Genomic DNA, 22,156 nt, shown 5'->3' on the forward strand with positions numbered 1-22,156 from the left:
TTCAGTTGGGGCCTTTTAGAGGTCAAATTACTAAAATGCCCATGATCGATCATCCTTTCAATCAAGCACAATTAAGATATTCTTTTGAGGAAGTACACAAGTGAAATGAAAATAAACGATAACCTCAAATTTTAATTAGTATCATTTGACCCCTTTAACAAGTTTTTAAAGAGCTTCAACCCAATAAATAGTATTTTCCAAAGAAAAAAATATTTTCCATCACGAAACAAAATCCCCATGAGAGCATGATGCCCCAAAAAATTTCTCCCCCGCTCAATGTCTGTTCTCTCCACTAGAGGAACCTTGGAGAGGCGGGGGACAATGCATCACCGAATGTGAAATAACAGAGAGAGAGAGGGAGAGAGAGGGAGAGAGAGAGAGAGAGAGAGAGAGGGGTTAGGAGGCATCACTGAATGTGAATCAACCGTCATCAAATACGCCAGGAACAAATATATCCAAGCACAAATCCTTTAGCCCTGGTATTTACGAGCATCTGTATTTAATAATAATGTATAGAGAGACAAAATTGTTTAATTTGACAGAGACTGATCTTTCTTAATCAGAACTGCAAATCATATGTAAATTATGTATAAATCATTCATGTATAAATCCGACAGGGCATTATATCGGGTTCTCCTGACGTGGTTCCGAGGCACCAGGTGTCTTTGGCCTTGCATATTCAGCAAAAATGACCCAACCATCCAGAAACTGCACCATAACATTCATAACCAAGTTACTCTCTCTCTCTCTCTCTGTATGTGTGTGTGTGAACGTCAATATTAGGCACAACAAATGAGCTATGATTGGAAATCTAACCTGGCCATCCATCCCCTTTATGCCTGCTTCTGCCTCCTCTAGTGTAGCATATCTGACAAAACCAAAGCCTTTTGAATAGCCAGAGACTCGGTCTGTTACAACTCTGGCTGAAAAAGATAAATTTTTTATTCATTATCTTCCTTTGATAAGTAGCAGCCACAAATATTCAAGAACCACTGATTTTGATCAGACAGTGAATTTATATAGAGGAGAAGAATATGTTACCCTGAACAACCTCCCCAAATTTCAAAAAAGCTTCACGAAGCTTCTCAGATGTTGTTCTCTTGTTAAGCCCTGCAAAAAATATATAACCTAAGCAAAGCTGCAAAATCTCTCTCTCTCGTGTGCGCGAGCAAGACCCAAGTACAAAAAGACCACCTTGGATCCAAGAATAGCACAAGCATCTGCCAAGAAAACGGCTGTACAAAAACTGTTTTTTTTATTTATTGGGTAAATGAAAGCACCTTTAGGTAAATGTAATTTTTGAATGAAGAATGCTATCGCATCAGATATTTTCCAACACAATCAATATGGAAGTGAGAAATGAAAATTAGCATGTGAACCTTGCAACTTATTACACTTCTAAAAGCATTACTACTGCTTTCAATCAGATGAATGGCATACACACAATTGATAAGAGGAACAATATAACCCAAAAAGTTAGTTTGGGCTGAAAATGAGGTTGTCAAGTACATGTAAGATGGCAGGTCGTTGTCGTCATTCACAGCAAAGATGGGGGCAGGGGCACAATAAAAGTACCACCCCTGCCAAAAGGAAAAATAGAGCTTCCTGCTGAACTTGCTAACGTTGTAGGAAAATATGATTTCAGAAAGAACAATCAAAGCAAAAGCCTTTAATGTTAACCATGGGCTTCCTTCACTATACATATTTGTGTATAGTGTGTGTGAGTTTTACAGAGAGAGATTGCTACTCTAGAGCTTAGGGGCTCATTTTATGAGTTGAAAACTTGGTTCCAATTGATCGAAATGGGGAAAAGAAGGATGAGGATCATCCAGGATGCGGATGATAAATATCCTTGAGCATAATTGTGTTAAAAAACCGGGGTCAAAATGAACTTTTAAGGTGTGAAAGGGAAAAAAAATCACAGGAAAACCATAATCAACTAATCAAGCTCAAGAGTACCTGGCACTGCTGAATAGACCAAAATCACATACAAATGTCACAGAATTTTTTGATTCATTCCATGAGGACCATTGAAATAAAATGCCCATGGAGCTTAAGGAGAGCTAGAAATTACTAGAGATGTACCTTACTGGAGAAATATTTATATTACTGCAAGGAATAACCAATGTGGTTGTACAGGATCAGTCTCTAGGGCAAGGTCGTCTTAATATGGTGTTAGCAATAAGAATGAAACTCTTATATAGGTCGTACATTGAGGATGCTATGCATGGGTGATTTAAAATAGTCTCAGAAATATAATTCATTCATGGGATGAAAATCTGTAATAATTCTAAGCATGAAAATAATTAACATTTTATAACTGTCACAAGAAAACCTCCTGCACAACAACATATAAACATTGACAACAATTGTATGTGATTAATGAATCAAATCTGCAATCTGCTATAAACCACAGTAGTTTTGTTTATATTTTTATTGTTATAAATTCCTTATTACAATTCTGTTTTCCCCTATGGAAATTTTCAAACCAAAGAAATAATAAATCGTCCATAAGATGGTGTTAGAATCAAATCACTATCTCCTCAGTGTGAGCCAGACTGCTCATCATTGAAACATCTGTTAGATGACTGTGTTAAGACGCCGTTTGAACATCCGATTTTTTAGTCATAGCACTAAAACTGCCGTAATCTTGTGCCTGAAGGGGTGGCATGCCAGCTTGGCACACCACTATCCACAGAGCAATCGTACTTATCCTGAAAACAAAGCTAATAGGCCCCATTACGAATTCAGGATAAAAGGGAAAAGAAAATTTTTATGACTATCACCTAAAACATGGGTATTGTTCCACATGATTGTAACTGTTGAAGAGTGCCTATTCTCAGGGTTTCCCATAAAGGCACCTAAAGCAAGGCTTGGATATGGCTGGCAAGATATTCAACGGGGCCAAAAGGGACATCTATATTCTTTTATCATCAGTACATGCACGACTTTATGGCTGAGTATCACTAATAATTTTAGTGATTTTTCTTTTGGTCCTCAATCTTAATGTGCAGGCCTGTAAATTGATTGTGAAATCCCACTTAACAGCAATTGCTTGACAACTTCTTGGAAAATATCAACACCAGTGAAGCCAACAGATTTCTTAAAACCCAGCAGAACCCAACAATCATATACTGATGCCCACAGGTTTCTTATAACAGACAAATACAAATATGTGTGCTTTGCACCAAACAGCTACATGCTCATTGTTCTCAGACAACTTTAAACAGTCTATATGTGGATTTGGATTTTGAAAGGATGATGCTTCTTTGTTCAGTTTAAAATCATAAAATTCTCCATTGAAATCCTATCCATCTTTCTGAAAATTCAACATTCTTTGTGGGAACCAAAAATATGTATATCTTCATCCAATAAAACATACGTATGGTACTACACCATTACAATGGACTGCTGAATCAAAAGTCCAAAAACCAAACAGTAGTAGACATTCCCCGGCAGTGATATGATATTAAATATTGATATTACATAAACCCCAGGCAGCATTTCGAAACAGTAGTAGACATTCCCTCAGCAGCACACCATACTGATATTACATAAACCCCAGGCAGTAGTAGACATTCCCTCAGCAGCACACCATATTGCTATTACATAAACCCCAGGCAGTAATTCGAAATATGGCCCCTCTCAGGAGTGGCTTGAGGCAGGCTGAGGCCCTAAGCACCCCACCTAAGCAAAGGCCCGGAGCCTAAGCAAACCATTAAGATTGGGTTTTGTGGTTATGTTCTAGTTTCAAGTTTCGATTTTGCACCTTTTAGTTTTGCAAATGTTTTCCACTATAGGATTGGTTTCTTCTTTATCTTTTCTCAAGATTGGGTTGTGGTTCAGTAACTTTTTTCGATATTTGGTTATATATATGTGTGTATGTATATATATATATATATATATATATAGCCAAGATCAACCTTTATGCTAATAACCTAAAATAACCTAAATATAAGAAAAGAATGATAAAAATAAATAGTGAAAAAGGAGATATATCAACTAAAATCCAAGTAGTATAAGATGATTCATAAACTTCTATGCTAAGAACAATTCTGAATTTGCATAATAACATTCAAACTTATATATTGAATAACTGATAATAACTGTTACATAAAACAACTGTAATGCAAACCTACTGTGACATATTACAGACTCAAACTGACTGTGTAAACAAACTGTAACATGTTACATAAGATATGAAAAGAGAGAAGAAGAGAAAGAGAAAGCTTACTGTCAGCAGATACAGTAACTGCAAAAGGCCTTCCACTCGCTTGGATAATAATTTGGGAGACTCTCCCAATTACAATCACACATAAGAATTTTAACACAGAGAGGAGAGAGATATAGCTTTAAGCTTAAAATTTAAAGAGAAGGAAGAGCAAAGAGAAGACCAGAGGACTAGGACTCTATGCAGAAGAGTAGACGAGGACTTGATGCCCTGGTAGAATGTTTTGATCCTCCTTATATAGGGAGCGGACGCCAAAAACATTTAGCTGGATTGGAAAGGTCATTATCATGGGGATGAGCTGGAGATTCTCTCGGTCTGAAGATAAGGTGAGTTGGTCGATGAAGGACAGTGCTTTGTCGGGAAAAAGCAGGTAGGGACTCTTACTTTTACTGTTTGCTTTTGACTTGATGTGACTTTACTCTTCACCTTTCCTTGTAGCATTTTTGTCGTATATGTCGGTGGTGTTGGTGACGAATCTTATGTCTTGTCATTGATGACACGTGTTCTGATGAAGGAATATTTACTATTGATTGACTTGATTGTTATGGGGATAAGAAGGAATCTTCTTTTTATGTAGCATGTACTGTATCAGCTACTTTATTTGATAGGCTTGATGATACTTTATTCGGGTCGGCCCAGGTCAGTAGAGTGATGGTTTTTGTGACATTCCATGGGCCGACTGGTCTTCAAGGTCTTCTGATTCTATTGTTACTGAGGCTGACCCTTCATGATGTACTTAGCCTGTCTCAGCTTCTTCTGAAAATATTTTGAGCAACTCCTTTTCTAATTCTGCTTTCGTTGCTTGTGGGTTCTTCCTTTTCATTATGGATATATATTCTGATAAATTATTTGGGTTGTCAAATGGAACAGATATATTTTCAAGAGATATTTGTTTAAGAATAATATTATCAGGCTCAAGTTGGTGGCAGACAAAGACATCCCACCATTTTACTGATATCTGCTTTTTCAAGCATGGTATATATTGATAATTATTGGTTATATTGGGGGATATTGCATATTGCCATTTCAGTGTCCAAGGTATTTGGTATAGTGCAACAAAATACATACGATAATGTATATTGAGTGAGAGAGTTGAAGAGAGAGGTGTAGAGATTTAGAGAAGATAGGGCCCCTATTTATAGATTTTCTTTAGGGTTAGGGTTTCTTAGGATTAGCCATCCTTATGAAAATTAGATCCAAACTATTGATCAGATGAGACCTGTGAGTGAGTGATCTGAAAGAAGGTGCTAGAACCTTATCTTTCAGCTTCCTAAACCTAATCCCATCCAATACAGAAATATGGAAAACATATTATACTTATTTTAAGTTTCCATAATCTTCTTATTCATAGCTTCTTTGAATATTCAAACTACTCAAAATATAAAACTTTCCATAACTTGATTGAATGCCTTGAATAACAAAACCTTGAAATAAGGAAAGTATGCCCACTATGTGGGGCATGCTTCTCATGGGAATCCCAAGTGGGCCCCATGCACAACTGACGGTGGGCCCCCTATGTTGAAATATGGTGGTCACTCTAAGCACCCTTATAGTGAAGATGTTGTGCTTGTTGGATAATGAGAAGGAACCACCCATAGGTCATATCTACAACACAATGAAGTTTGCTAAAGAAATAAGAGTAAAGAACTAGGGGGATTATGACAAAAGTATTAACCAATTTGGAAGATTATAGATGATAAGTGAAATAACAAAGCCGCATGGGCCCAGCATGGTATTTTCTACACCCAAAATACTTCCATATTGATTATGAGATTGGTTCCAAGAGCCAGATAATGGAGGGATTGAATACGTGCAACCTGACAGTCAACCCCAATGTGGAACTCCAAGACCTCGTAACAATGGAGTTGAACATTTGCAAGCACTCACTTGAAACAGATAGAGCAATAAGGCAGAGGAATAGACTCTCTCTAGGTAATCTTTGTGATAACCTCTTCATTATTTGTGATTTGAACACTTTGAGTTGTATAACATTATTAGTATACTGTGTAATACTGCTATAATGCCTTTAATAGATGTCATTGCCATGCAATGTAGCTCTATGGTGGGCCGCGCACAGGGAAAAGGCAAACATTTGCAAAGGATGGCCCTTCGCATATTAAACCTGACTTGTAGCTCATCTGGTTGCCTGCCCAACTTAACATAATTTTAGTTGATAATTTCTTCACTCACATTGCCCTACTCCTACCAGTCCTCATATGTCCTAACGTGCATTCCTTTTTTTCTTTCTCCTAAATCATCATTATTTTTTTCCCCTGAAACATGCATCATCGAACACATTCATATAAAAAGGGAAACAAACTCAAGCAAAAGAAACTAAATGATCTTGTATATGCTCAATCGAATCAAAAGTTGAAGTAGCGCCAATGTTCAAAAATTCAGCCACAGTCGCCTAGGCAAGCAAGGATCCCTGGGCCTAGGTGGCTAAGACGTTGCCCAGATAGGCACCTAGGGCCTTAGCCCCTTTTTATTCTTATTAGTATCGTTATTATTCCATATGTAGTAATATGTATAATATAGTACTGTTGTTGTTGTTGTTATTATTACTATTATTAAATAAAACAAGATATAATGTCATATATGCAATTATTATATTATGTTATTATATAAACTACTATTTATTATACACCTTACTATTGCATATTATACAATAAACCCCCCCCACCAACACCAAAAAAAAAAAAAAAAGGTTGCTTTTGGGTACCTATGTCATGAAGCGCCCACCTAGAAGACCGAATCCAGCATTCTTTCATACTGAGTACTGCTACTAGAAGCGCTTCCTTATCAACTCCATTTCTGTGAAAGATGTGATGACTTAGTGAGTGGCATATCAATGCCAAAGATGGCCAGGATGTCCCTGAAAAGAGTCTGAGGTGGTGGTGAGCCTACTGGAAGCTCATTGTGACTTCGATAATGAGAATTGGCATCATATGCATGGGGTCATGATGATGGAGAAGGTGGCAATGATTGTGAATCGTGATGATGTTGTGGACCTTGAGTATGAATCTCAGTTTCCATTTTGATATTTAAATTCTTGTTTTGCCATTTTGGGACTCAAGAGTAGACTCACAATTCTTATGAGACATGTCTTTGTTTGTATCGTCTATAACTGTACTTTTAATCCATAGGGCCGATGCAGTCTATGGTCCATATTTACAATTTGTAGGCTTTATTGTTAGTTTGTTCCAACTTCAAATTTCAAGTTTGCACAAGTTTCAACCTTCTAGATTCAAATATTTTAGGTTTCAATCTCATGTATGTATTAATGTATGCACAATACAAAAAAAGCATAGAAAACACACAAAAAGTAAGAAAAATATTTTATTTTTTAATAAAAATCATAATTAGGGAGGTTTGAAACCCAATGAACACCCCCAAAGGGAGGGGGGGGGGTCAACCTCCCAAAACCATAGGGTTTAGGGTGTAGGGTTTAGGGCCAGAGAACACCCAATCACCCCTTACATTGTTTCTAGGGCGCCTCAATCATAAGGTGCCTACCTAGTCAGCACCTTCGGTTGTTTAATAAATTGATCTCTGGAATCACTACTACACCATATACTTCATCTTTATTCTAGGTTTCCTCAACCTGTTCAAGCCCTCATATCATTGCAATCTGCCTTTTGTAGCTCTCAACAAAAACATAATATAATCATTGTATAAGTAGATTAGGCTGTCATAGGGGCTAATACTCAGATGGCATGATATAGTGATAAGAGACGCCAAAAACAACCAAAATCTACGTACTGAGAACTAATGCTTGACCATGGGTTCCCCATGATGACCAATCAGAAACACCATCACTATCAACTGATATTTCAAGCGTCCTGTCCATATTATTTCATAAAGCAAATTGTTTAAATGGGATGCCATGTGATGCAGCCATGCCCCTTTGTGACTGGGCCAAAGAAGGGTCGCAGAACCCAAGAGGGAAAGAAAGGGCAATAACGTTATAAGGAGAAATTATTAGGGTTATTTGTTAGGATTATTTTAATTATCTTTTGTTTAGGGAGTGTGCGGGGATAATTAGCAGGGCGACTTTAGAATTTATATTGTGTTTGTCTTGTATCGATTGGGTTAGTTTGAGGGATATAATTAGCATAAGGGTAAATTTAGAAGAGAGTTTATCTTTATTAACAATAACCAACTTTGGAGGTTTTTTTTGGGTAAAACATGAGAGGAAAAATGCGGCTATCTAGAAGCCCATGAATATGAGAGAGAAAAAATAGGGATAGGTGTAGAGAGAAGCTTTTTATTAGTTATATTATTTTAGTCTATTTAAAGGGACATCTCCTTTCATTGTAAACGGAGTCTATGAATTGAATAAAAATTCGTCTCTTGAAAGATATTGTTTTAGGGGTGGATTCCCTTGCAGACCTTTGCGATAGGGTATTTTTCTCTTAAACTTCCTTCTTTTTATTGTCAATTTTCTGGTTTTATTCTCTCCCTATATCAATTAGTATCAGAGCGAGGTTCCGATGGCTTCACAAGAGACACCCCTCGATGGATTAAAGGTATTGACTGGATTAGTTGAAGCCCTAGCAGAGAGCGTAGACCAATTCATGCCTGTAGCTGCGAAAGTCGATGAGCTTGCGCAAAGGTTCGCTCAGCTTTAGGATGGAAGGAATCTGGAGACAGGCGTTGGAACTCAAGGCAACAGAGATGAAAGAGGAATGCATCTTGTTCCTAACCAACCTCGGGTGGCCCCGGCTAATAACGAATTCAATGAATGAATTCTTCAGTTGTTGGAGAGAAAAAGAGAACCTAAAATAAAAATTGATATTCCAGAGTTCCATGATCGATTGCATGCAAATGATTTTCTTGATTGGCTAAGTAAAGTAGAGAAAGTGTTTGAGTACAAAGATATTGCAGATCACAAAAAAGTAAAATTAGTAGCCACAAAATTTTCTGGCCATGCACTGGTTTGGTGGGATGATTTGCAACAGGATCGTCTTCGACAAGGCAAAGAAAAGATTAATTCGTGGGAAAAGATGAAGACGAAGATGAGCCGAAAATTTTTACCAGTAAATTATGCCCAAACTTTGTACCAAAGGTGTCAAAACCTCAAGCAAGGTAAAAAGTCAGTAAGTGACTATACTGAAGAGTTCTATATTTTGACATCTAGGGCAAATTTGCAAGAGTATGAAGATCAAAAAATAAGTCGTTACTTCAATGGGCTAAATCAAGGCATTCAGAATGAATTGGCCTTCAAAGATGTCTATAAGATGTCTGATTCCTAAACTTTGGCCCTCAAAGCAGAGGAAATAGTCAATCTGGGCCTTGGGAGAAATAGCTCAGTGACAAGAGGCTCTACTTCAATACAGGGGCAGCAAGCTTTAACCTTTAGAAGACCACCTATAGGGCATGGAAACCAAACCTCTCAAAATTTCCCAACTAGGCCAAACCCTAATATGGGAAGAGGTGGTGTTGGGAGAGGGTTGACAGCACCTAAGACACTTCGTGATAATACACAAATAGTGTGTTTCAAGTGCCAACAGCCTGAACATATGGCATTCAATTGCCCCTCACGTCAACCCCCTGTCAAAGTTAATTTGGCTGAAGAAATTATGAAGAAGAAGTTGATGAAAGATACACCTATGAAGGCCAAGGTGATATTGGGACGAGCCAGTCTTATGAAGGGATTGGGCCTTACAAAGGTGAAGTTGACGATTTGTATGGAGATGAAGAGGGTGAAGTATTAGTTGTCCAGCAAACTATGTTATCAACCCCAATACGTAATGAGGATGAGAAGTGGTTGCGACATAATATTTTTCGAACAATTTACACATCAAGAGGCAAGTTATGCACACTACTAATTGATGGTAGGAGCAGTGAAAACATTGTGTCTAAAGAGATGGTGGCTAAACTTCAATTGAAGGAACATAAGCACCCACGCCCATATCACATCCAATGGTTCAAGAAAGGAGGTGAGGTACTAGTTATCACTCGTTGTTTAATCTCTTTTTCCATTGGTGCTAATTATAACGATAAAGTGTGGTGTGCTGTAGCGCCTAAGGATGCATGCCACATATTACTTGGTAGACCATGGCTTTATGATCATGATATGGTGCATAAAACTAGGCCAAACACTTATTCTTTTGTTAATGATGGTATTAATATAATACTTCACCCTATGAAGCAACTTCCTACACCCAAATCCACCAAAGAGGAGGGTTCAAAGTTGCTTAATATTCAAAAATTAAAAGGGGACAGCAAGGATATGGATGTGATTTATGTATTGGTTGCAAAAAAAAAATTTGCATCGACTGCAATTCTTAGGTCTCTTGAACCTCTACTTGATAAGTATAAACATTTTGATGCTTGAAGAATTACCCGATGGTCTTCCTCTAATGAGAAATATTCCGCATCACATTGACTTGGTGCCCGGATCTAGCCGATCAAATTTGGCCCATTATCAAATGGGCCCAATAGAACATGAGGAGTTGCACAGACAAGTCGTTGCTTTGCTTAATAAGGTTGCTTCGAGAAAGCATGTCACCATGTGTCGTCCCTGCATTACTGACTCCAAAAAAAGATGGGTCATGGAGGATGTGCGTGGACAGTCAGGCAATCAACAAAATCACAATCAAGTACCGATTTCTCATACCTAGGCTCAATGATATGTTAGATATGCTTAATAGAGCCAAGGTTTTCTCAAAGATTGATTTAAGGAGTGGGTACCATCAAATTCGGATTCGTCCTGGAGATGATGGAAAACCGCATTCAAAACTCGAGATGGACTATATGAGTGACTTGTAATGCCATTCGGCCTTTCTAATGCACCAAATACAATCATGCGCCTAACGACTAAGCTACTTCGTCCTTTTATTGGCAAATTTGTTATGGTTTATTTTGATGATATCTTGGTTTTTATCGCTAACCCACATGATCATCTAAACCACTTGGAACTAGTTTTTGAAATGCTAAGGAAGGAATCACTTATTGTGAATTTGAAAAAATGCTCATTTATGACAAACAATGTCGTCTTTCCAGGGTATGTTGTTTCATCTGAGGGAATGAAAGTGGATCAAGAAAAAGTGAAAGCCATAGCTGAGTGGCCGATGCCAAAGTCACGCACTAAGGTGAGTTCTTTTCATGGCCTAGCGACGTTTTATTGTCGATTTATCAAAAATTTCAGCACTCTAATAGCATCAGTGACTGATTGTATGAGGGCTAAAAAGTTTTCATAGAATCCCGCTGCTGAAAAGAGCTTCACTCTAATTAAACAAAAGTTGATGCAAGCACCGGTACTTGCCTTACCAGATTTTTCTAAAGTGTTTGAGATTGAAACTAATGCATCAAATGTTGGCATAGGGGCAGTTCTAAGTCAAGAGGAACGACCATTGGCCTTCTTTAGTGAGAAATTGAATGATGCACGTAAGAAGTATTCAATTTATGACCTCGAGTTTTATGCAGTGGTGCAAGCCTTATGCTACTGAAGGCACTACTTGATTCATAGAGAGTTTGTTCTATACTCAGATCATGAAGCACTCCGGCATTTGTGTTCCCAAAAAACGCTGAATGCGCGACATGCTAAGTGGATGGCCTTCCTTCAAGAATACACCTCCATATTAAAGCGCAAGGCTGGAACCTAAAATAAGACAGCTGATGCTTTAAGTAGAAGGGTAGTGTTGCTTAGAACTTTGTCTATAGAAGTGTTGGGGTTTGAAGTGATAAAAGATCAATATAAAGTTGATCCAATTTTCAGCAAGGTCCTTGAAAGGTGTGTTGATGGGCGAGACCTATGGCTGAGTATCTCGTGCATGATGGTTCTTTATTTAAAGGAGTGCGATTATGTATACCTGATTGCTCCCTAAGGGAGAAGATAATCATGGAGCTTCATGGTGGGGCCTTCAGTGGACACTTTGGGAACGACAAAACTATCGCTATGGTTGGAGAAAAATATTTTAACCACGTATGCGACGAGATGTTGATCGATTTGTGACCCGATGTCGAACTTGCCGACTATCGGTCACACACAAAATACAGGTCTTTATACTCCTCTTCCTGTTCCAGATGCCCCATGGGTTGATATTTCTATAGACTTTGTACTTGGACTTCCACATACCACACGAGGTATGGACTCTATTTTTGTTGTTGTTGATCGATTTTTCAAAATGACACATTTTATTCCTTGTAGAAGAACTATGGATACTACACATATCGCGAATCTCTTTTTCAAAGATATTGTAAGGCTACATAGTATTCCTAAGTCTATTACATTTGATCGGGATACAAAAATTTTAAGTCATTTTTGGCGCACTTTATGAAAGCGCATGGGAACCAAAACTTCAATTTTCTAGTGCCTATCATTCTCAAACAGATAGGCAGACCGAAGTAGTGAATAAGAGCCTTAGTAACCTCTTGAGGAGTATTGTTGGTGATAACATATCTCAGTGGGACCTCGCTTTGCCTCAAGCTGAGTTTGCTTATAACAGTTCAATAAATCGATCTACAGGAAAATCACCATTTGAGATTGTTAATGGGCGAACGTCTAATCATGTGTTGGACCTAGTGCCATTACCCATGCCAGGCAAGATACGTGATGATGTCAATGCTTTTGCTGAGCATATTCGAGATTTGGAAGCCCAAATCAAAAAGAAAATTGAGGAGAGCAATGCAAAGTATCAAAAAGCCTCAAATGAGCATAGAAGAGAGAAGATTTTCAAGAAGGCGACTTAGTAATGGTGTATTTGCGAAAGGAAAGGTTTTCGTTGGGAATCTATGATAAACTCAAGTCCAAGAAAAAGGGTCCTTGCCGCATCTTGAACCAATATGGGAACAATGCATATAAGGTAGAATTATCAAAGGCATTGGATATCTCCCCGATATTTAATGCTACTGACTTATTTGAGTGTCATGGAGACCCTCTAAAAGTCACAAAAGATGTAGTTGATATGATGAAGAAATTACCAAAGAAGAAAGAGGATGAAATTGAGCAAGTTTTGAAGACTTAAAGCTTTCAAACTCGAAAGGATTCCTATCGCCAATTTCTAGTCAAATGGAAGGGCAGGCCATACTCTGATAGCACGTGGATTTCTGAGCCAGAGTTCAAAAGAATGGATCCAGACTTATATCGCATATATACTGAAGCCAACTCGCCAGAGTCGAGTTCCTTTCAACTGGGGGGGAATGATGCAGCCATGCCCCTTCGTGACTGAGCCAAAGAAGGGTCGCAGAACCCAAGAAGGAAAGAAAGGGCAATAACGTAATAAGGAGAAATTATTAGGGTATTTATTAGGATTATTTTAATTATTCTTTTGTTTAGGGAGTGTGAGAGGATAATTAGCAGAGCGACTTTGAAGTTTATATTGTGTTTATCTTGTATCAATTGGGTTAGTTTGAGGGATATAATTAGGATAAAGGTAAATATAGAAGAGAGTTTATCTTTATCAACAATAACCAACTTGGGAGGTTTTTTTTGGGTAAAACATGAGAGGGAAAACTTGGCTATCTAGAAGCCCATGAATATGAGAGAGAGAAAATAGGGATAGGTGTAGAGAGAAGCTTTTTATTAGTTATATTATTTTTGTCTATTTAAAGGGACATCTCCTTTCATTGTAAACGGAGTCTATGAATTGAATAAAAATTGATCTCTTGAAAGAGATTGTTTTGGGGGTGGATTCCCTTGCAAACCTTTGAGAGAGGGTATTTTTCTCTTAACCTTGCTTCTTTTTATTGTCAATTTTCTGGTTTTCTTCTCTCCCTGCATCACCATGCCACCTAAATACCAAGAAAAAACACTAAGGAAGAACACATTCATTATTGTTGCCATTGTTTCTAGTCACCATCATCATTGTTGATTGTTGTAATCATTGTTGGCACTTAAGGCTGTCGTTCAATCAATACAAATCCAAATGTCACTCTTTCAAATAGAAGTTCTGCTGAAAGAACAATAAATACAGTGAGTTTACAATTAATTTTTATGGTGGGGAAATACTGGAGGCCACATAATTTTCTTTCCACTGTATTGATCTCATAACTTCCATTTATTCAATTGGGGGGAACTTCTAATTTTTATTTTTATTTTTGACAAGGTTATATAGGAATGGAACTTAAGACATAGTGTTATGAAAACCGAACTGCTACAGCCTTGAACCACGCCCGATTCCTTGAAAATTTGTAAATTTAACCAGCAGGAGACCTGAGTTTAGGACCCACAACACTGACAAATGGAGAAGGAGACAAAGAGCACACAAAGAAGGGTTACCATTTGGAAGCAGCGTTTTAAAATACGACCGCATTGCCTCATATGTGGCCGCATCATGCGCTATGCACCAACCAGCGCATCGCACTTTCCTGCATATGCGGTTTGGAGAGATGCACCCGCATCAAAGCCGCATCCCGCATCAACCACATCAGGCCGCATAATCTGTCCGCCATTTTTTTCAAAATTGTACCCCTCTGACAGGGGCAATAAGGTCATTTTAACCTTTGAAAATGGGGAAAAAGGGTTGGGGGGTATTAAACCACCCAAACAACATTGTTTTTTTTTTTTTTTATAAGACCCAAACAACATTTTTCGTAAGCCACATCCGTGGCTTTTATTTGATCGATTGAATCAAAAAAAAAAAATTGGGCAAAAATTTTATTTGTTGAAGTTCTTCTATTTGTAATAAAAGATACTACAAACTAAAAGTCGAAGAAAATAAAAAGTTACAAATCGAAGAACTTTTCCCAGTACTTTTCAAATAAAATTTGTAACTTTAAAGAGTTTCATGGACTAATATTGTAAAGTTACAAATTAATGAATTTATAAAATTTATTGATCTTTATAAATGTTTGGATATTGTAAACTTACAACATTTTTATAAATTTATAAAGTTCATATAAAGTATAAAAATCGAGTTGAAGAACTTCATGGACTCTTTCCAAGATTAAATAGTTTATAAAATTTGTAACTTTAAAGTTTTTGGTTGCATATTTGTACTTATGGTTGTTGATTGTTGAATGTTTTATGACGCTAGTTTCAAGTTTCTAGTTTCAAACAACCGGGATAGTGGACACAGAATCTCCAACAGCAAATACTTTTGAAGTTAATGAATAATCTAAATACCCACTATCACATATATCACCTCCATATTTTTTTTCTATGCATCAACTTATTTTTTTAGATTTTTTCGAATTTTTTATATTTATTGACCGCATCAAGCTACATCGCAGCATCAGCCCCCCCAACACTTTTGGTCGCATCCCACATTTAAAACACATGTGAGAGTAGCAAAAGTAGGTGGAGGCTAAGGGAGATGGGTAAGTACTCTAGATTTTTAAGGATATAGAGGGGTATCTATCCAATCAGCTAATCTTTTCTAAAGTGTAAGATCAACTTGTCCAAAATTAGAAAAAAAAGGAAAAGAGAATAAATATCTACATCAACACTTGGTATGAGGAAGAATAGATTGAGGTGAAATTTGAAGCAAGTGAAACCAATATGAGCGGATTCTTGAACTCCATGGAAAAAAGTGTACTCATGCACGTCTATGAAGAATCCTTGGTCAATATGAAATAAATGGAACCAATAAAGTGCAAAGCATATCAAGAAAAAAAATGTAAAATCAAGCATATTTTTTGAGGACATCATCAAATATAGCCATGGTATTTCGCTCACCAGAAGTTCAGTATCTTTCTGCTCTATACTTAACTAACTAAACACCAATGTCATAACGGGAGCACCATAATAGCATAAGGTTACTGCAAATCAATAATTCCTTACTGTATTAAAAAATGTAGCTCGGAATGGGATTTGACAGCGAATGAGCCTGAGTCACCCAATCTCTCACTCAAACAAATCCCAAGTCAGACTGGTGGCTTTTAACAAAAATTCTAATTTCTTTGAGAAATTTCTGACTCGAGGCAAGTCTTGAGGTTTTACCTCTAGACAATGTTTAAAAAAACAGCCCACCCGGCCCCCAAGAAAAAATTTCCGTACGCCTTGACTTGAGCGCCCCAACACAGGCTGCTGTACCTCAGCAGGCGCCCAGCACAGTTTACGATTTTTTTTTTTTTTAAACTTTGCCCAAAAGGGCAAAGGGGGTCATTTTGACCCCCAAGTTTGTATAAAAGAAGTTTAGGGGTTTATTTTTCAACCCCAAACTGAAAAAAACAAGAAACCCTCAATCTTAAACTTATTTATGAGAATCTAAAGCAATTGCTGAGAATCGAAAGTACTTCTTGTGGACTGAAAAAGTTCGTTTTTCTTATTGAAATTATTTTTAGAGTGCTATTGGTGGTATTAGAAGACTTTTGAGTTGATTCATAGCTCGATTGAGATAACCAACATCAAAGATCAGAGATTGGGTAGAAAAGGTCAGTTTGTAATCTTTATTTGAGTTTTATTTTTTTAATTTAAGATGTCTTCTACGGGGTCTACTAGGGTTGGAGATCCGAGATGGAAATATTGTGTTAACCCTAATAAGAATGACAAAAATAAAATTATGTGCAAATTTTGTAGACATATTTCTAATGCCGGCATAAATAGATTTAAGAAACATCTTGCCAGTATTAGAGGTGATGCCGCCCCATGTAAGAAAGTCCCAGATCTTGTAAAGAAAGAAATTTTGGAATACATTGAAGCTGAAAAGAGTAAAAAAGTTACCAAAAAAAAGGATATAACAGAATTAAAGTTGGGGGTTCATATTTTTTATGATAATATAGAAACTGAAGAAGAGGATGATGAAGAAGGGGAAGAAGAGGTAGCCATGGTTGGTACTCAGAGCTCTAAGACCAAGAGGGCTTTTGTGTCTAAGAAGGCTCGTACGAGAGGTCTTATAGATAGTTTTTTTACACCTAGCCCTGAGACAGTAATTGAGAAAGGCAAGTGAAAGGGGAAACAACATGTGACAATTGAAAATAGGTTTAAAAAGGAAGATAGAGCCAGGGTGATTCAGTATATTGCTCGGTGGTTTTACCATGCGGGCATTCTTTTAACACTGCTCGCTTGAATAGCTTCCATACAATGTTGGAAGCAATTGGGCAATTTGGGCCAGGTTTGAAAGCTCCAACTCCTTATAAGATTGGAGAGCTACTAATGAAGAAAGAAGTCGAGTACACTAATGAATATCTCGAGACTCATAAAGAGAGATGGGCTAAATTTGGGTTTTCTTTGATGACAGATATGTGGAGTGATAGGAGGAGGAGAAGTAACATAAATTTATTAGTAAATTGTCCCACGGGTACAGTATTTTTGCACTCAATCGATGCTTCCAATGATGTTCACGATGCGCATTATATATGTTCTTTCATTGATAAGGATATTGAGGAGATTGGAGAGGAACTTGTAATTCAAGTGGTCACGGATAATGCTACTCCCAATCTCGCTGCAGGTCATTTACTTCGACAAAAGAGGCCTCACATATTTTGGACTGCTTGCGCTGCACATTGCGTAGATCTTATGCTTAAGGCAATTGGTGAATTGCCTCCTATTAAAGGAATTATTTTTAAGGCTAAGGAGGTTACAATATTCATATACAGTCACATACTTACCCTTAGCATGATGCGCAAGTGTACAAAAAAGAGAGAGCTAGTGAGGCCTGGGGTCACTAGATTTACCACAGCCTACCTTAGCCTACAGAGCATGTATAAGAGGAGGATCGCATTAAGGTTTATGTTTGCTTCAGATGAATAGAGTAGGTGTAAGTGGTCTAGAGATGCCAAGAGAAAGAAGACACGAGATATTATTCTTTCAAAATATTTTTGGCATGGGGTGAAGCATGCGATATTAGTATTTCTTCCCTTGGTGAAGGTCTTGCACTTGGTTGATGCTGATAAGCCCTCCATGGGCTTTATATATGATGCAATGGAAAGGGTTAAAAATGAGATTGCAGAGAATTTGGGCAATGATGCAACGAAGTATGCCCCAATTTGGGAGATTACAGATGATAAATGGGATAGGCAGCTCCATAGACCATTGCATGCAGCGGGGTACTACTTGAACCTCAAATTCTTTTATGCAGATGTAGATATTGATTCAAAAGGGGTAATTATGGATGATTCTAATGAGTGCCTTGAGACATTAGTTCCTGATCCAAATATCCAAGATAAGATATCAACTGAAGAGCTAATTTCATACAAGTGTTCTTTGATGTCATTTGGGAAATATATAGCATTAAGCCAGAGAAACAAAGACGAACCACGTAATATTCTTTTGGCTTATGTACTTTTGTTTTATAAAATATCAATTTATAATTTTCTTTCAAGTTTTGATAATGTTAAATACCTAAATTAATTACAAAGGTTGCCCACATATTGCAGCCCAATGGTGGAGACAACATGGGAGTAGCGCTCCAAACCTCCAGAAGATGGCTATGCAGATCTTGAGTTTGACAACTACCTCTTCTGGTTGTGAGCGCAATTAGAGTTCATTTGAGATGGTATTTTACTATTTTACAATTTTATATGTTTTTTTGTTTATAAGTTCATTTTATAATATAGATTCACAAAAGGTAAGAAGATCATAGACCTATAGTAATTACTTATGCATTATTTTTCCTTATAGGTGCATACAAAGAGAAGAAATAAGCTTGAGCAAAGGAAGCTCAATGACTTGGTTTTGTTAGAGAGAATCAAAGGCTCAAGGAGAAGAAAAACCAGCTAAAGAAGGACCCTATCTCTTCGAAAGACATGGAGAATGCTTCAGATTGACTAGTTAGTAACCCTGGTACTGAGGAGATCTTCCCTAGGGAGGGTTTGACATGGGAAGTGGTTGAGGAGGCTTCGGGGCAAGCTTCTGATCCTAGGAGCGCCCCACTCGAGCAACTTCTTCTGCTGGTACTTCACGGAGGGAGATAGACGAAGCGAAGGCAGATTCAGAAGAATATCTGGAAGAAGAGGAATATGTTGAAGGGGGTGATGATTCTGATGATGACGGCCTCACTTCTGATGCAAATGAAAGCAATGAAGATGATGATTATGATTCTTATGGATGTCTTGATTGTCTTCTCTATTCTTTGGAAGTAACTTTAATACTTATTGCACCATCTTGGTTTGGGCTTTAGACATTTGGAGTTTGAACGATTTTTATTTAGTTATGTAGTTTGTAATTTTTTTGCTTTTTTGGACTATTTCGTTGTGTGGTTTACTGGCTTTTTTATAGTTTTGGAAGTCAGTTTGTTGATGACTTGGAGAGTTGAAGACTTGGATGTTATTATGGTTTATTTTATGGACATAGAATATAGAGAATATGAGAGTTGGAGACCTTACAATAGCCTATTAGACTTTTAAATGTTTTGTACGGTTCAAAATTTTGAATAAGTTTATTCTTAACCTGATTACCTGAGAGGCTGAGACATGTGATATGTTTGTATATACAAAAAGGTATGTTGCGAACTTGCGATATTTTCAATTTCAAATGGAATAAATTACAAATTTTGACAGAAATATATGCATATATGTGCATTTGGATAGCAAATATATATAAAAAAATAAGAATTTACACTGCAGGGCACCCGAGGTTCTGGGTGTCCACCTGGCTGCCTAGCGTTTTGAAACCTTGCCTCCAGACTAGCCAGGCCTCCTCTCCGTGCAGACTCTGGGAAGTCCCGAGAGGAGTACCAATCTTTTAAAGCCTGATTCTAGTGGTCAAAAAGCAAAATTCATGTTTATACAATTCCATAATAGAAAAAATAAAGATCCGTATTTCCCTCAACAACTTCAGCAAAGTTCATCATATAAACCAACATAGAAGTTTCACAACAATTTCAAATTTCAAATAGATGGGTATGTGAAACCCAAATCCCAAACAAAGCTGAAGAAAAGAACAAATTCCACATCACAAACATGGACAATTTCAACGCCCAAAAATCCTAAAACACTGAGACAATCAACAATCAACACCACAAAGATTCCACTGAAACCACCAAAAAATCAAGCATTTCCCTTCTTAAAAACGAGACAGAAAGCAGCTAACACCCGTGACTACACAAAATAGACCAGAACATTCTTCCCTTTAATGCAGCAAAATATCACCCCAGAAAGAAATAACAGCAGTAAAATTACAACAAAGACAGAAAGTACCTGAAACAAAGAGGCTTGTAGAAGGAACAGCAGGAGGGTTCGGAGGAGTTGCAGAGACAGGAGATGAGAAAGGAAATGGAGAGGAGGAGAGGAGTCGCCTTATGACTCCACCACCACCTCTAAAAGCCATTGCCATTGGAGATGGTTCTCAAGCTTTTGCAGAGATCCTTAGCAGAAGTTCCTAGCGACCTAATTAGGAGTTGAAAACTAGGGTTTTACTTGAAAAGTCTCAGCGGACGGGACCTTCGTTTACTCGTCCTAAATTAGAAAAACAAACTAGAGAGCGCTTTTGCAAACTCAGAGAGCCATGCGGCAACCTCAAAAAACAAAAAAAAAAAACAAACAAGGGAAATTGCAGCTACCCCAAATCGTAACTTAAGTTTGTAGGCAACCTTCTCCCAAGAAAGAGCTTTTACCCCAAAACTACAGTTTTCTACAAATATACCCTCAAGTCAAAAACACAAAGATAAAAAAATACCAAAATGCCCTCCTTTAAGTTAAAAGGCCCATCTCTCTTTTTCTAGTCATGGTCTCATCGGGATAGGCGGTCCGGCACTAGCTTCATGCGGTCCGGCACATCCAACATTCGGTCTGACAATTGTTTTTTTGTCTAGGTTGTTGGTTCGGCAAAAGGAAATGTGGTCCGGCACTAGGTTCCCTTGGTCCGGCAAAGTTTTGGTGGGGTCCAGCAATTATTCTATACTGTCCGGCACGTGATGACTTCGGTCCGGCCCGTCTTTACCTCGGTCCCGCACGTCTTTACATTAGTCTGGCAATTGTTGACTACGGCCCGACAGTCAACGTTTGGTTGCGTATTTTATGAGGATGTAACGTGAGCTTGTACGGACAAAGGCATTTTGGTCTAAATAAATATAACTTTTTTACTTAGGAGGGTATTTGTTAGAAAAATATTGTTGGGGTAAAAGGTGTGAAAATAAAGTTGGTTAGGGGAGGTTGTATAGAAAGTCCCTGATTGTAACTTTCTCAAAAAATAATCCCTTACAAATCTTTAAAGGAAAATATTAGAAAGGGGGTGAAAATCAAAAGTGACAAAAGATTACTGATTACAATCGTTACATTTAGGGCGCATTTGTTTTTCTGCAAGATATCTTTGAAATGTTGAATGTTTTTTTTTGAAAAGTTGTGCTCTTAAGCTTGGGTGTGGTTTGTATAAGATTAAGACCTTAAACAATCGAAATAAGATGTATCTTTAAACAGTATTGAAAGATAACTTTTTAATAGTAAATATTTTATGATAACCTGAAAATTTATTTATATTTAACTATAAAATGTAAAGTTTTTTAAAAAAATGTAGATCAAGTAGATCTATAAACACTTGAAAGTATTGAAAATTAACCGCTTAAATAATGTAGTACAAGATGCATTATTTCTCAGCCTAGATAGAAATCTTTTTTTTTTTTTTTTTCCTTTTTTTATAATCTATATATTTTAAGGTCGAGATGATCAATTTGAAGATATTTTGACATCAAAACAACCTCTTCCAGTGAAATTTTAAGGTGCGCCATAATTTGATTGTTTAGGGCATCAACCTTATATAAATTTTTCCTTAAAGTTTTTGTATACATCATCAATAAAAAATTAAAAGTTTTCAAATTGCCCTTATTAGGTGGTGGCTATTGGGACACCCAAACAATTAAAGGTGCTTAATAATTTTACCCCTCCTTTGATAACTGACATAGAATTACTAAAACCACTTGAATTAGTTTTGGCCTCTTAATAGTGGACAAGGCATTTGATGATTTTTCAAAATTTTTTGAAGATATACTCGCTTGATATTGACATTTTAAAGATATACTCGCTTGATATTGACATTTTAAAGTATATCTTCAAACGTAATTTATAATATTTTGACTTCTTTAATAATATTTTAAAGGGTTT

The 22,156-nt window shown here is 37.2% G+C and overlaps 1 protein-coding gene across 2 annotated transcripts; it reads right to left on the minus strand.

Annotated features, from left to right (window-relative positions):
* Positions 1-410: 410 nt before the first annotated feature.
* Positions 411-20,488, minus strand: LOC105420774 (organelle RRM domain-containing protein 2, mitochondrial-like). Of its 2 annotated transcripts, XM_011625760.3 has the most exons (4): positions 20,258-20,488; positions 1,042-1,110; positions 817-923; positions 411-708 (listed from the first exon to the last, which is right to left on the minus strand). In XM_011625760.3, exons 1-4 carry the CDS (start codon positions 20,391-20,393, stop codon positions 622-624), a joined length of 399 nt encoding a protein of 132 aa, XP_011624062.1. In that variant the 5' UTR covers positions 20,394-20,488; the 3' UTR covers positions 411-621. The 2 variants fall into 2 exon arrangements, with proteins under 2 accessions (XP_011624062.1, XP_088729670.1); XM_088873544.1 differs by lacking the exon at positions 1,042-1,110.
* Positions 20,489-22,156: the final 1,668 nt, after the last annotated feature.

This window comes from Amborella trichopoda, chromosome 8 (genome assembly GCF_054954075.1).
Source record: "Amborella trichopoda isolate Santa Cruz 75 chromosome 8, AtrichopodaSantaCruz75HAP2 v2.0, whole genome shotgun sequence".
Classification (NCBI taxonomy): domain Eukaryota; kingdom Viridiplantae; phylum Streptophyta; class Magnoliopsida; order Amborellales; family Amborellaceae; genus Amborella; species Amborella trichopoda.

Excerpts from the sequence above, each read along its gene's own strand:
- LOC105420774 (XM_011625760.3), bottom strand. The coding sequence starts at position 20,393 with ATGGCAATGGCTTTTAGAGGTGGTGGTGGAGTCATAAGGCGACTCCTC. Across the intron at positions 924-1,041 it reads ATTTGGGGAGGTTGTTCAGG|CCAGAGTTGTAACAGACCGA; the intron begins GTAACATATTCT and ends TATCTTTTTCAG. Across the intron at positions 709-816 it reads TAAAGGGGATGGATGGCCAG|TTTCTGGATGGTTGGGTCAT; the intron begins GTTAGATTTCCA and ends GTTATGGTGCAG.